We start from the raw sequence: 15,976 nt of genomic DNA on the forward strand, positions 1-15,976 counted from the left end.
CTGGAAGGACTCGGGCTCACCTCGCTGCCGATAACGTCTCCGTGGTGTTCCGGGATCTTCCCCAGAGCTACTGGGCCCCGGGGGGCTCCCTGTCCGTGGTGCTTACACCCTTTCTCTGATCCCCACTCAACAATCTGCTCAAACTACATCAAGGAACAAAACTGACCTGTGAGTAGCCTTGACATTTCCCATCAGTCCCTGGAACTTAAAATCTCTGGATAACAATAAATATCTGGGGCTAAGGGGCATATAAACACATAATCTTGAACACAGTTGGTACTTCCAGTGTATAGCAAAAATTCTGTGACTGCATTGCTCTACACAGGATTTAATGTAGTATTGGAGGTGCAAAGAGTCCCGGAATCAGGGGCGTACACAGAAATTCTGGTGCGTCCTGAATGTCACCTTGGGTCCCCACCTGTGAAGTGGTGGGTATCCCTGCCCCTCCGACCCCCCTGCCCAGAACCCTAAAGCAGGCTTTTATACGCCTTATAAATGGAAACTCAGCAGCAAAATCCGTTTTATTCATGTTGCTACTCCTCAGTGCTGAGTCACAGTAAACATCACCAAGGTCTGTGATTCCATTATCATCTCCTGCAACAAACAGCAATGGCTTCAGTGAATTCTGACGCCATGTTACGGGATTAAATTAGGAGAGCCTTAAGCGGCTTATGTGGAATCTTCCCAGAGAGAAACCAGTGATACCATGGGTGTGGTGGAGGAGCAGTACCTTGCTGTAAAAGTCCTGGACCAGAGGTGATGAGCAGATGTGCTGGGCGGTGTCTGTACTGGGCCGGAAATCTGGTTCGACCACATGGACCGCCTTTAGTACCATTTCCCTCTCATCCTGCCGGAAGGCACAGTGCTGGAACAGGTCGTCCAAGGAGAGGCCATCCTGCTTCAGCTGATGCAAACATCTGTATGGGAAGAATAAAGATGCTCTAGATAGAGTGACATCAGCTCACCTATGAACCCTTAACCAGTATAGTAGGCATTGTCTGGAAACCTGGTTCCTTTAGCAATACAGGTGTTAACTTTCTTTATCTCTGGGCCAAGTTCAGCCCAAGAGACACTATGAGAATACTCATAGCCTAGCGATGGCTAAATGAAGCTTCATGAACCACTTGCTATATTTTCTGACCCCACTAGATGGTGCTGTCTGTTTTTTTTTTTTTTAAAAAAAGGGGCTCAAAGCATGCCCCAAAACAAGCAAAAAATACCATCTAGTGAGGTCAAAAATTATAGCTTTGAGAGTATGTTGTGCAGGGTCAGTCGTTGCGTGCCATTAGGTCCCTGTTTAACCAGAGTGAGGGCTTGGTTTGCAGTGCTGCCAGTAAGTCAGGCTCATTCCCGACGGATGGTGGACTCCACTAGGGCCGCCCTTAGTCACTGATTCTGATAATGACCTTTATGGACTGAATTTCTAGCCGTAGCCAAGGAGCAGAGAGGGTCTTTGCTTTTTGCAGATGACGTGGTCCTGTTGCCGTCATCAGGCTGGTGTCCCTGTGACATGCACTGGGACAGTTTGCAGCTGAGTGTGAGGTGGCTGGGATGAGGATCAGCACCTCCAAGTCTGAGGTCATGATTATCAACCACAAATTGGTGGGCTGCTCTCTCCAAGTTAGGGATAAGTTACTGCCCCAACAGGAGAAGTTCAGGTATCACGGGGTCTTGTCATGAAGAGAACAGGAGATGGACAGGCAAACTGGTGCAGCGTCAGCAGTTATGCAGACCGCATTCTGTTCTGTCGTGATAAAGGAAGAGTGGAGCTACTGATTTACCAGTTGGTCCATGTTCCCACCCTCACATATGGTCACGAGCTTTGGGTAGCGACCGAAAGAATGACATCATGGATACAAACGGCAGAAATAAATTTCCTTTGCAAAGTATCTGGGTTCAGCCTTACAAATACTCCCAGAAGAGCTGGAGGAGGTGGCTGGAGAGAGAGAGATCCGGGCATTCCTGTTCAAACTGCTGCCCCCGCAAACCAGTCCAAGATTAGCAGAAGAAAATGGATGGATGGAAGGATGGCATTTCAGGCTAGAGTAATGATAAACTGAATCTGAAGCGATTTCGGGCCAGTTTTTACACTTCCCTCCAGTTGACGCTACCTGCCAGTAGCTACTTAAAATAAGGGGAAAATAACACGCTGCAATCACAGCACGAAAAGGTGCTTTTGTTTATCGCCATGGTTTCACAGGGGCTCATTTTTCCCGTCGTCTCCTTTGCTTGTTACTCATTCAAAAATATGCAAGGTCATCTGCAGCCCCCTAACAACGAGCTGAATGCCAGATTGTTCCGTACATCGTTTGTCAGCCAAATAAGGATGTGGCTCATCCATCTTCCAACACTCAGTCACTGAACCTCAGTCTGAGCAAATCAAGAAGAATGTACATCCTTCTTATGAGTCAAGTGCTAACATTCTACAGCTGTGACAAGAAGTGGCCACTGCGATCAGAAAAACTTGCAAGTGAATTCTTGCTGCATTTATACCAGAGTAAGAGCAAAGGAAGCCGACGAAAAGAGATCTAGGCCTCAGTGAAGCTCTCGATGTTCGAAAAGCAAGATAAACTAGAGAGAAGCTGGAAAGTTCAAATTCAGAGACTAATAATAGGCCTCAATTAAGGAGATATACTATACAAGCTGCATAGGTGATCCACTGACAGATTAAATGATGATGCTCAGTGATGATCCTGTAGCTTTATGATAAGGTGTGACCTAAAATTGATGGCCAGCATGTTCATTAAATGAGTCCGCTGTACAAAAATGCAATATCATAATTAAAACTCAAATGTGCTGTAACATTGCCCCACTACAAACAAGGGTGCGTGACATCCGAGCGTTTACATGCAATAACAAAGAACGCACAGACACATGCAATGTGCTGAATTACAGATCATTGCAACACAAGAGATCTGAATTCCTGCACGGAGCTCCTGAATATTCAGAGTGAGTATTTCGCATATCCATACAGCCCTCTAGTGTAAGTCAGGCAAAACGCATGTAAAAGCAAGGGTGGGGAAACAGTCTCTAGAGATCTTTGGAAAAAAATCCACTGTCCTTAATATCTTTGGTAAGACAGAGTGAATAAACAAGTAATTATCTTCTATAGGAAATCATATTTTAATGCTTTCTAGAAAAAAATTACCATTAGTCATTGGGTTGATGGATATTTTAAAAACACTTACTAGCCCAAATAATTAAGGCAGATATACTTGTTTAAATGTGAATATTATCCCAGCATGAAGGCTCGTGGAATCAAATCCCAGATCATTTCATATCATAAACCTTTTACAAGGAAGAGATTATGCCATATTCTGTTTGTGTGTGTGTGTGTGTGTGTGTGTGTGTGTGTGTGTGTGTGTGTGTGTCCACTAACAAAAAGAGGGCAGGAGATAACACAGAAATGAGGCAGATGGAGAGCACCCAGATAAGGACGAGGAAGCAAAGCCTTTGGCTTGAAATGGCATATGGTGGCAAGACAGCCGTGTGGACTATGAATGAGGAATGGACACCCAGGCAGACGACGAGAGGGAGCTGGAGACAGAACCGGAGAGACTGAGGAGGACAGGGACATGCTATGGCACCATGGAAAACGCTGAGGGCAGCTGAGCTCCTGCACACTGCCACCTTCTGGAGGCATTTGGAAATGCATGATACGTGTGGACTAGCTAGGCTGGAGCTGTTCTTCTGCCTGAGTAACTCCCCCGTCCTTAGTACAATGGCCCCGGTCCCACAGGTGCACTGTTGACCACACATGTTTAAATTAGCTGCTGAGGCACACCCCCTACCTCCCTGTACCATGGCTGGATAAATATCATAATTTGTGGGACTTTGTCGTATTTTAAGTCTCCACAAAGCGCACAGTGTAGAAAATATGCTGAAGCATATTAAGGTTATCCCTCTGAATAATGCAAAGGCCATGTTTATACAGGCACATTTTTATTTTTAAAATTATATATACTGATTGGGCGGCATGGTGGTGCAGTGTTTAGCACGGTTGCCTCCCCCCTCTGAGACCCCGGTTCGAGTCTCCGGCTGGGTTACATGTGTGTGGAGTTTGCATGTTCTCCCCATGTCGTTGTGGGGTTTCCTCCGGGTACTCCGGTTTCCCCCCACAGTCCAAAAACATGCTGAAGCTAAATGGAGTTGTTAAATTGCCGATAGGAGTGCATGAGTGAGTGAATGGTGTGTGAGTGTGCCCTGCGAAGGGCTGGTTGTTCCCTGACTCGTGCCCATTGCTTCCGGGACCCGGGTTTTACAATTGGGGGTCTGTATACATGGCAAAATGTTTTGATTCAGAAAAAATAACTACATACGCTGTGTTTTTAGATACCATGTCTGTCTTAAAAACTGCATTTTGATCAAAGTGTGCTAAAGAATTCACCATGGCATTGACCACAGGTTTAGAAATATTTATGTTTTCTGAGGCAAAGCGAAACAAAAATGTTACAGCTAGATCAAAAACGGAAACTAAGCTCCCTTTGAAAATATCAAACCATCCAGACTCAACACAGCTCGATTTCATAACCTTAAACAAACACTCCAGTTAAAGCTGACTATGGCTGCCACTAACAGCTATTTTTCTATAGATTAATCTATTGACTATTTAATCGACAAGCAGATTAGTAGTATACCTACTAATTGTGATGCCCAAAAGTTAGCAATCTGTATAATTCTGACACAAACTCATGCTTAATAAATTCAGTTAGTGGAGCGCGACACAAGTACTAAACACTGAAGCTCCAACGAAGGAAGGGACAGATCAGCAGCCACATCATCCTTTAAAAAAAGGAGATACTGTGGTTAAACAAGGTAAAAAGATGTTGGTGGTACGGTGGTACTTTTTGTGGGTTAGAGTCCGATACACTTTTTTTTTTTTTAAATGATTTTCATTTTCATTTCAGTTCACAAATGTTATTTAATTTAGCGTCAATTTTCACAGTTTTAGTTCATAAAAAACATCACTGGTCCCAAAAAGTCTAATGTGCACAAACGCACCGACTGGCACCGTCAATCAAGGTAGAATAAACCCAGAATTTAGCCTAAACATTTTCACAAACACTTAGTCAACGGAGATTCTAAGTAGTAGGCAGATAACTTTATGGCTTAGCTACAAGGACAAAAGATATTAAAAAGCTCTCCGTTCCAATGCTAATTTAATAATCATGAATAGACAGCGCTTAAGGTGCTTTAATGGTCTCTTTCCGTCCATCATCCAGATTAGCGCCTGTCCCTGTGCAGCGCGGCTCTGGTACCGCCGTCGTACGCCGTACCAGATGATGTGAACTACTCCCATAATTACGTAGTGATATTAAAGGAAAACACTTGTAATAGTCAACGGAAGCGTTTTAGAAATCATGAAGGCAAATTTTATTTATTTTTTAAAAAAAGATCCATCAGTTTAAAATGCTGATGTCGACCCATTTTCAGTGACGATGTCATTGACTACGTTGACTAATGGCGGCAGCCCTAAAGCTGACCAGCCAAGCGCACAGCACCTGAAGCGTTGCTTTTTCGGGGAAAAAAACCTGAGATGTAGGATAAGACTATTTTTGTCCCAAAGTACCACCCATCTATAGTGGACAGAGGCAACTTTGTAACCACGGCTCTTATATACACTGTAACTGACCCATACTAAAGACAAGAGATGTTTTAAGATCTATAGAGACTGTTTCTTTTACGTGCATAAACTGTAAAAAGGGAGACTGTACATAGAAAAGGTAAGTCCAGCATAACCACAGTAGAAAGATGAACAAAAAGGGGGACCAGCCCCTGACCTGACAATGATAAGATGACTCGCGTGACTTATTTCTAAGCTCTTCAAACTTCAGTGAGACGAGTTTACACATTTAAATGACATCAATCTACCATTAGCAAGATCAACCACTATTACATTGTCTGCTGTACTGGGAGACTCTAGTTATAATCAATAGTTTAAACATGGAAACAAATACACAAAAATATTCAAGAGTGAAACGTCTTCTATTCAGAATTACAAAAATCGAGGGGAACATTTTTGTTCAAAGTCAAAGACAATCGAAGGTGGGCTCCCCAGTTTACAGTATGTGATCACCCATTAGTGGTACACGGTGCCCGGTTAAAGAATGGCTGAAAACCACGTAAGGCATGAGAACAGCAGATGAGATGGTGATGAATGTGCACTCCTGTATATACACCGTCTGCGTCACCGTCAAACAGAAAACAGGTCTGCAGTCACACCAGGGTAATTACAGCAGAGCCGATGACCATCACAGATCCAGTGACACTGCACACAGCTCTGCCTGCTTACCCTGACTGCACTGGATGAGCAGGTGAGCATTACCAACGCAGTGCGCTCACCCCCAGCGTACCCCCCAGCTGAGGGATTACTGGGTGATTATGCCTGTGAGGGCTTCCCTTAATCAGAGCCCAGACTGCAACCAACCAGCGTGTCCATTGATACTGAAAGCAGCTACGTTTATCTTCACGCAGGGGACTAAGCATCTCCATGAAGTTCACCACACCCAGATAATTGGGAATCGCGGGCGGATACCTAGGAGCCAGGATCCTTCTTTCCGGCCACTTCTCTTTGTAATACACACCAGCCACGCTGACCCCACTAGAGACGCACATCTGGAAGAATTACAAGCAGGTGGCAAAGAATCCCTGTCGATATATGAAATGATGGAGTGGACGGGTAACACCTGGAAAGGAGACGTGGACATAGCAGAGAGCTCTCCACCAAGGTATCAACTAGACTACTTAAAAATAACACCACATACCCCTGAGAATACTACTCTTTAAATGACATGGCAGTAATAAAATAAACTGCAGTTAGCCTTTCTTTATCATTTCTTTTTTAAATCCATGTTTCCAAAATAGTACAGCCATAAACTGAAACTAAAATACTCTTACAGGCTCCAGTTTGCACTGATAACTCAATGTGTCCTGCACTATCACTATACTTGAATACATGCATTAATTGTGCAATTCCAGTCCAGAGAGTAAAAGTCCAGACCGGGATTTTGTTTCAACCAACCAGCTGAGTGCTCTGTGACTGTGACTCTTCATGCTCAACTGGTTGGTTGAAAGAAAATCTTGGTCTGGATTTTTACTCTCTGGATCTGAATTACCCATGTATAAATCTCCTCTGAATGCAAGCGGGAAGAAATCATTCCAGTGCAAAGCACCAGTAAGAGCTCAACACCGACCCCGCTAACAGGTTTTCCGTCTGCTCTTTGAAGAAGGACATACAGAACATTAAGCATGACAGTGGGCTCACTGAGACACAAATGGAACCTCGTCGTCACGGGTCAGTCTACAAAGACAGACTGACCGGAGTTAATGTATCTAATCTCTCGTGATGGCAATAAAAGATGAACATGACCCAAGTATGTAAAACTGATGGAGAATAGAAAAGGTCAATCCAGAATACCACTTTAATATTAGTATTGATTCAACATCATGTAGTTACATAAAATGGAAAATAGCACGGAAACATTTTATACCAGAATTAAAGAAAAAAAACAGCGGACGGTTAATTGTGTAAGGTAATAAATGCTGGACAGGATTGAGTTTGAAATCTACAGTGCCTTATGATAACCTGAAGCCGTACAGTACATAAGACAGCGTGACTAAGAACAGGAAAGGCGAGGAACTTAAGGCTGGGTAACTGAAGCAGCATGAAGTCTAGGTTTACTCATCACTTCTTATATTTAAGTCATATTACAGGAAAAAGGTGATTAGGAAAAGAGGAGCAGAAATGCTGATTATTAAAGCGGAGCGACATGATAAACATGCTAATTATGGAAATTCGGAAAAGGTAAAGAGGATTCCAAGAACGCGCTCCAGAAACAGGCCGCCTCGCCTGCTCTGGGCATTAAGCGCGGTAACTATGCGGTAACCAGAGAGCGAAGGCAGACGAAAAGTCTTTGCCACGTCCAAATCCCTATTGAAAGACTCACCCCTTGTACCACCTCTGTGCAGAACATGACCTCAGACAGCAGCACTCGAGTGAATGGATGGACCTTCCTGATTACAAACGGCGACCTTCGGAAGGCAACGGGGGAGCGGCCAGGCATTTGTACAACCGTGAACCGTTTATAAATGACGAAACCTGACAATCACTGACAGCACAATCTTTACTATACAGATGACAGGGGAACATGGTTTGGGGAAAAAAAAAGAAGATTGTAAGGGTTCAGGTGTAGCAAAATTTAAAAGCTCTAGCGGATTTTAAACTCTTTATCTTAAGCACGACTAACTTAGAATGTGATGCTAATTGAGGTCATTAATATCTATTACTGAGAGTATTAGTCTCTGGGAATTAAGATGTTAAAGTCACAGCAATCACATCCAATCTAAAAATTAAATATTTGCCTAGGATAGTCTGTGGCTCTTCTGATGGTGGGGGAGGAGGGGTTAATAAGTGAGCATTACAGCCCATGCACATGAAGGGAGATACTGACCCCTGGTGGCGATCACTGATAACATGCGATAAGAAGAACATTTCAACAGCAGTGGTGGGAATGTCTTGGTAAATCAAACACAGAACATGTCGCTGGAGTGAATCTCAGTCTAATGTCTCAGACTGACCAAAGGGATGAGAAAGAACTGCACAAATGTGATTTAGATAAGCAAGCTATTTTTACCATCATAATCCGACTGAAATGTGTCATACTCAATCCAACGTCGACCCTCTAGTTTGGCCACACGGCACGTAATCTATTTTGCAATTACTGTGGCTATTTTTTCATTTGTAAAACTAAAATATAGCTATATAATTTACAACAGTACTGACCCTTCACGACAAAAATTCAGTGATTTGCCCTAACAAGTAGCCAAGCTAATGGAAATGCTTGGTGTTTGTTCATATTCTTCGTGACATTTTACTGTATTCTGGAGGCTGTACCAGTTAAGATAAGAAAAGATAAGATAAGATAAGATAAGATAAGATAAGATAAGATAAGATAAGATAAGATAAGATAAGATAAGGATACTGAGCACAGGTTAGTATACACATGGCTGTTGGATAGGTTTTACCTGCCAATGACTCGTGAGGAGCAACTTGCATTACGGCCCATGCACTCCAGGGCGGCGCTGTAGGTGCCGAGGTTGGGCTTCAGCCCGGCTTCTTCCACCATGATGAAGAGCCGACCGATCTGGCTCATGGAGCCCTCCAAAGGACAAAGGACAAGGCAAGTTAGTTCACTTATCCCCATCACATCACCTATTTCTAACTTATTCATTCTTCCCTTATTCTTATATTGCACTCTTTGTCTTGTACGGCACTACTGATTGTTCTCCTTTCTTTCTTTCTTTCTTTCTTTCTTTCTTTCTTTCTTTCTTTCTTTCTCTACTTCTCTCTCTCTTTGTTCATTCATTCATTCATTCATTCATTCTTGCTGTCTTTCATTCTATATTTCTTTGTTCATTCATTCTTCCTTCCTTCCTCTCTAATCTTTACAGTGTCTATACCTGCTGCATGTATGTGAGCACTGACAGCCAGAGACAAATTCCCTGTATATGCGAACATACTTGTCCAAATAAATGCCGATTCTGATCACACACCCAAATGCACCTACCCTCTATATTGCATCTGTGGCATTGAAGTTCCTCTGTGTTCCTTGCAATACTTGACAAGAAATCTTCAAACTACGCTTAACTCATTTCTAGTTTTCAGTCTCAATCAATAATGCGACAAGAGAATGAAAGCAATCATTATAAACACAGTACTGAAATACAATAGCAGAATGGATCTTCTGGTCTGTTTGGAGACTCACCTTCTTGGCCCACACCCTCATCATGGTGTTATAGGCACTGATGGAGAGCAGCTTACGACGCGGGATGTGGCGGTGGTAGTGGAACAGGCAGCGCTGGGCTCGGTCCACATCTCCAGACACTACACAGGCCTCTAGGTAGCAGCACACGTTTAGTTGGGCGTCTCCATAACGATTATTCTGGCCTTCTTCAATTGGCCGCTCGGAGACTAACTCGTCAGCCTTGCTCTCTCTTACAGCCTCCTTGGAAAGAGCACATTTGGCTAACTTCTGTGTCGTGGGTTTTGCCTGAGACACAGCAGACCCGGGAGGCTCTGATTTTGTGGCTGCCAGGCATTTTTTACATTTGGAAATTGTTTTAAATGTGGTGCTTGGAAGCTTTTGCTTCTCTACATTTGTCATGATGTTCACTTGCTTAACCGGGGCTTCTTGTTGCAGCTGTTTAGTCGTCTTATTCTTCTTCTTCTCTCTCTTTAATTTCTCGATCCAGCGGCTTGGGTACGTTTTAATGACTGGCATATTGGCAGCTCCCGTCTTTCTCTTGGCCTGACCCTCCTTGCAGGCATCCGTCCCCTGTTTAGGCACCCGTTTCTGTCCTGTCCCAGTGGAAGCCCTCTTCCCACTGGAGGGGACATTGAGAAGTTGCACCTCTGACTGATTCACGTCCATGACAGCATCAGATTGAAGCTGCTGAATCCGTGCTTCCAGCACTGACAACAGAGGAAGGATAATTTATCAAAGCAACTCAATTAGTAGAGGAAGAGAGCATTTGAACATGCTCCTTTTATTCTGCATTGTTCATAACATATAAACATAAAATTTACTGTAAAAAAACTACAGTAACTTCCTTGAGAATGTATGTATCTGAACCACCACTGACCCAACATTTAATGACTGGAACTTATGTATATTGTACTCATTAACTTTTATTCAATATTATACATTATATATTCTTAAAATCTGAATTCAAGTAAGAAGTTTACTTTCATATTTACCATCCAGGAGCTGAAATTGCTTCCAAACTCTTGTCTTGTCATCGTCCTTCTTTAGGATTAGAGGACAGTAATTTCTCTGGAAAACTGTCCAGGGTTTCTCTGTTCAGAGATAATTATAACAATTAAGCATAAACAGATTTTCACCCGGCAGTCTCGATACATTCATGCCCAATACACAATAGCTGATGATTACACCGTATCTAGACTTAAATGAGCATGGAATGAAGACACGTTGTCTAGAACACACTATCAAAAATACTGTACGCTGTGACATATAAAATGCATGCACCTCGACAATTTATTCACAGCAACGTTGCTGTCATGACATATCAATTAAATCTCCTTTCATATGTATTTTGTCGGGAAGCTGAAACAACCACATTTTACTGCATTGCTTAAATATTACACACGACATAACAGTTTCACGTATATATCGCCTATCAACACATGCGTCTATGCACCAAATCACGTGCATGTTGCTTAACGTGACAACCTGCAGATTCATTTCTGTGGCAATGTCTGGGTTAAACCATGCAACTAATCGTGACAGTGATATACCTGCTATTCGTCTATGAATGTCATTTCGCGCTCTGAGACACGCATTACACTGTAGCAAATGACCGGCGAATTTTTCTAGAGAGATGCGGCCAGTCAAACACTTGGAAAAGGCACACAATCTCAACAACGACATGTTGACATGAAACTTCTGAACATTATACCGCATTATCACTCTTCCATGCTCGACGCCATTTTGAAAAAAACCAAGTTAGTCGAACTGGAGAAAATCAAACAGGCGCAGCTAGACGATCACGGATAATTCGAACATTTCCATTCATTTATTATTTTGCTAAAAGTAAATTTACTTTCAGCATGTTGTACAATATTTAACAGCAGTCCATAGTTCGAGAGTTTTCTCCACAATCTGGTAATAAAACTAAGAGGAATCATGGCCAATAGGAATAATGCACGCAATTCAGCATATAAGAAGGGCATGGAACCATAGGTAACAGTAAAACAGTACATGAAGATTGTGTTAAACTAGCTTTTATCCGTGTTCACTTTAGTCTTAAAACGGAAATTAAAACCTGAACTTCGTTTGTATTAGCACAACGATACTCTATCTGAATTTCTATGCATTTAGGGACTTGAATTCTGTTCATTGATGTTATAATCTCCATGTTGCCGGTAGGTGGCAGGCAAATCACACCACAAAAAGCACCCACAATCGCACATGGACCGTCTATAAGTCGTTTTCTCCACAAAATAACAAATACATTAAAATAATTTGATATAGTGTATAGTTAGTAGTGTGCAACTGCAGTTGCAGTACCAATAAGAAATATGAAAAATATTAAATATAATTTAAAAACAAGAGTATAACTAGGCACAGGCCTGCGTGATTAAATCCAGTATTTAATAGTTAATCATTGATCATCACAGAAGTAAATTCCCTGCAAGAACTTAATCTCTGTAGAGTCATCAGAGGGTTAAGGGGGAAAGGATGACATGTAACGAAAGCAATGCTTTGTATCAGGAAAATGTCAGCTAGATGCATAACTGCAGCATCACATGCAATATTTTGTTGAGTTAAAGAATAAAATGCCCAACTGCAATTCATGTTGACTTCAGAGGAAGATTACCAGACTGACCTCAACAAAACAGCTGTCGGTGACATCAGAGAGGCTGTGCAGTCAAAATAAAGCCAAACGTATCGTCTTGTGTGCTATTCCCATACAGCACTCCTGCTCCCATAGGACTGCAATAGTAAACATTCTCCTCGACTTTAATGTTTACACAGCATACTCTCTCTGTTCCCTCCACCTACTAGGATAGCAATGGCTTTCTTTAAGCACTACAAGCGTTACACATGCAATTTTCTTGCTAAATACTTATCTCATTTTCTGGCACTTGGGATGTTACACTACATGGTCAAAAGTATTGGGACACCCGTAGTATTTACAGGAATCGGCCACGTAAGCCACACCCATTGCTGACATACAGGTGTATAATTAAGCACACAGCCATGCCATCTCCAGTATCAAACACTGGCAGCAGAATGGTTGGTCATGCAGGAGAGGTTAATCAACATGGCACCATCATTGGACACCATTGGAGACCTTTCCAACAAGTCGGTTCCCCACATTTCTGTCTTGCTAGAGCTGCCCTGGTCAACCACAAGTGAAGTGATTGTGAAGTGGAAACATCTGGGAGCAAGTTCAGCTGCGAAGTGGCAGCCACACAGACTCACAGAAAGATCACCCAAAGTGAGTCTGAATGGCAGCAAACCCCACCAGCAATGTTCCAACATCTAATGCCAAGCCTTCCCAGAAGAGTACAGGCTATTACATCAAGCAAGGGTTAGCTAACTTTGTCTTAATTAATTAATTTTTTTTTTTTTAAAAAAAGATAATCAACTGTATCGTTTGTAAGTAAAAAGACAGAAATGATGAAAAAACCAATATATATATATAAGATAAAATATATTTAGAAATTATGAATGAAGTTTAAATTTTTTGTGTATGGTGCACTAAAATTCCTATTACAATAGATGGTCTCCGATGCGATAAATATGTATCAGAACATTTATTTGTTTGAAGTATCTGCAAAGGAACCTTCTAAGCACTCAACTCATATAATGTTTCACTCATGCTGAAAATTTCTTGATACCTATTGTAAGGAATAGGTGACCTTTGACCCCTAGGCCAGTGTTTCTTACCCTGGTTCTTGGGAACCCCTGGACAGTACACATTTTTGCTCTCTCCTAAAAACATGGACTGTCGGGGGGTCACTGAGGACCGGGTTGGGAAACACTGCCCCAGGAGACGGGTGAGAGGTGTGAAGTGTTGGAAGGGAGCTGATGGCTTTAATGAGACAGCTGCTCGCCTCATTAGCAGAAGGGGAGCTTAGAGGACTGAACTTCGTTTGCCTCTCTGGCAGCAGGGGCCTTTAACCAGCCGTGGGCATTTTCTAGTTTTCTCCCCTTACATGTTCGCTTATATTATATACAGCTGTTCGGCACAACAAAACAGCTTCGAAACCCATTTTGGCGCCATTATTATGAAATGCACTTAAAATATGCTTAATTAAAGTGTAGGTTTAAGACACCATAAATTCAGTAGGATCATTGGCACCTTGGAGATGATGCCAGTCTGTCAGGGGACACACTATGGGTGATTTAAAGACATCACTTCAGCTAGGTGTGAGATCGTGGGAGCTGAGATCAGAGCGCGCAGCCTTTACACAGGAAGCCGGCAACAGGAAGTCAGCCCTTATATGGAGCTGAGATCAGAGCGCGCAGCCTTTACACAGGAAGCCGGCAACAGGAAGTCAGCCGTTATATGGAGCTGAGATCAGAGCGAGCAGCCTTTACACAGGAAGCCGGCAACAGGAAGTCAGCCCTTATATGGAGCTGAGATCAGAGCGCGCAGCCTTTACACAGGAAGCCGGCAACAGGAAGTCAGCCTTTATATGGAGCTGAGACCATGCAGTGCTGCCCAGCATGCATCACCCTGCCCCCCCAAACCCTGACATGTACAATATAATTAACTCCTACTGTAAGATCTTATTGCCCTTCTTTATATACACCATATTCTCAAAAAGCCTTACTGTGAAAGCTCTTTTACATATCAATATAAATGTAATTTTTAATGTAAAAATACAGAATGAGTTACATTCTGAAATACATAAAATGCATCTAAAATCGATTAAAAACAAACAGCGTCGCTGCACAGAAACCTAAAATGGTATTTCCATAATGCTGATTCAATAAAGCTAATATTTTTTTTGCTTATCTTTTTTTAGAGGAATCTACAAATATAGATTTTAAAATGGGAAAAAAAACATTTGAGTGTTTTCTTATGATACACTATGGATTTATTAAAAGTTACCTGGGCTTTGATGAAAATTACAGTAGTACAGGCTTCCTTTCCAGGAAGTTCATGCAATATTGGCCATTTGTGTATTGGCCAAATGGAGACAGCAGTACCAGGATGTCACGATTCGCGGTGGACGGATAAGGCGAACGGGCAGGCGGGAAGGAAGGACCAGGCAGGAAGGCGGAATATGGGACAAAACGGGGATTTAATGAAGGGTAAGGGCAAGACGGAACACTGGCATCGACAAACATCATACGCAGGCTAACATCAATGACAGACCGAAATAGACCAAACAACAGGGTACAGCTGGGTACGATCAGGGAAGCACACGTGGATAATCAGGGGGGCGTGGCACACACGAGGATCGTACGAGCCGGGCGTGACACAGGAGGCATCATATAAAAGGGTGACCTGCTCGCTTTCACCTGCTTAATGTCAGACTTTCCATACAATGTCACATTATCAAATGACATCAGAATAATTGACAATAGGCTGTCTGAATATCGATTGGCCAGACTATTAGAGGGTTAGGGTGTTCAGAAAGGAGTTATGTTGTGCTTGGAATGTGTTAGTAATGATACAGTGAAATTTAAAGAACAGAAAGTCGAATTGTGATGTTATTTGTGTGGACCTAGGATGTTACCCCCATGCCTGGTGAGGGAGGGGTTTCTTCCTTCTGCAGTTCACACATGCAGTTAAGTGAACTGGCATTTCTAGTTGCTCATAATCTATGACTGAGTGTGTGTGAGTGATAAAATAAAAAGGATGAGATAAAATCCTGCTATGTTGACCTTGTGGGGACCATTTTTTCAGTCCCCACAAGGAAAACCCAGTTTTATAAAATTCTGCAATGAAAATCACTGCAATGAAAAAAGTAAAAATGCCAAAGGTCTTGTATTTTGCTTAGTTACTTATTGTTAAGGCAGCCCTACCCTGTGATCTGTGCTTCCTGGGATAAGCTCAGTGTCACTCTGTTTGATCCTGACCAGGGGCCTGTGTCACAAAGCAGGATTTCTTGCTTAGCCGGATTTAAGGTATCTGGGCTAAATGTAAGTGAATGATGATGAAGTCCATTTAAACTGGGGCACCTTAAATCTGACAAGTTATCAGGCTAAGCAAGAAATGCTAATTCACGATGCAGGCCCCAGGATAAGTGGATGGAAGGGGATGTCCTATAATTTAATGTGTAAGTTGTAATTTTATTTGAAAATAACTTCCTTGTCTTTCTTTTTTCATAAATGATTTCATTACAAAGATTGCACAGGTGTGATTTTTCTCCCCCTGTAAGCTTGGTTATTGGTTGAGATCTAAAAATTGTGATAATCTCTGTTATTATTGGTGTTGA

At 42.4% G+C, this 15,976-nt stretch overlaps 1 protein-coding gene across 1 annotated transcript in view; it reads right to left on the reverse strand.

Moving 5' to 3' along the window:
* The window catches only part of LOC125727408 (DNA-directed RNA polymerase, mitochondrial-like), a 46,372-nt gene extending 34,882 nt beyond the window's left edge, over positions 1-11,490 (reverse strand). Inside the window, exons 1-5 of the mRNA XM_049004085.1 lie at positions 11,315-11,490; positions 10,757-10,855; positions 9,765-10,471; positions 9,025-9,158; positions 731-917 (exon numbers count right to left, since the gene is read on the reverse strand). Of these exons, the coding sequence (XP_048860042.1) occupies positions 731-917; positions 9,025-9,158; positions 9,765-10,471; positions 10,757-10,855; positions 11,315-11,480 (1,293 nt within the window). The 5' untranslated portion in view covers positions 11,481-11,490. The remainder of the gene's footprint in view (positions 1-730; positions 918-9,024; positions 9,159-9,764; positions 10,472-10,756; positions 10,856-11,314) is intronic.
* Between the last annotated feature and the right edge of the window lie 4,486 nt (positions 11,491-15,976).

The sequence above is a fragment of the Brienomyrus brachyistius genome, unplaced genomic scaffold (assembly GCF_023856365.1).
Source record: "Brienomyrus brachyistius isolate T26 unplaced genomic scaffold, BBRACH_0.4 scaffold96, whole genome shotgun sequence".
Lineage (NCBI taxonomy): Eukaryota > Metazoa > Chordata > Actinopteri > Osteoglossiformes > Mormyridae > Brienomyrus > Brienomyrus brachyistius.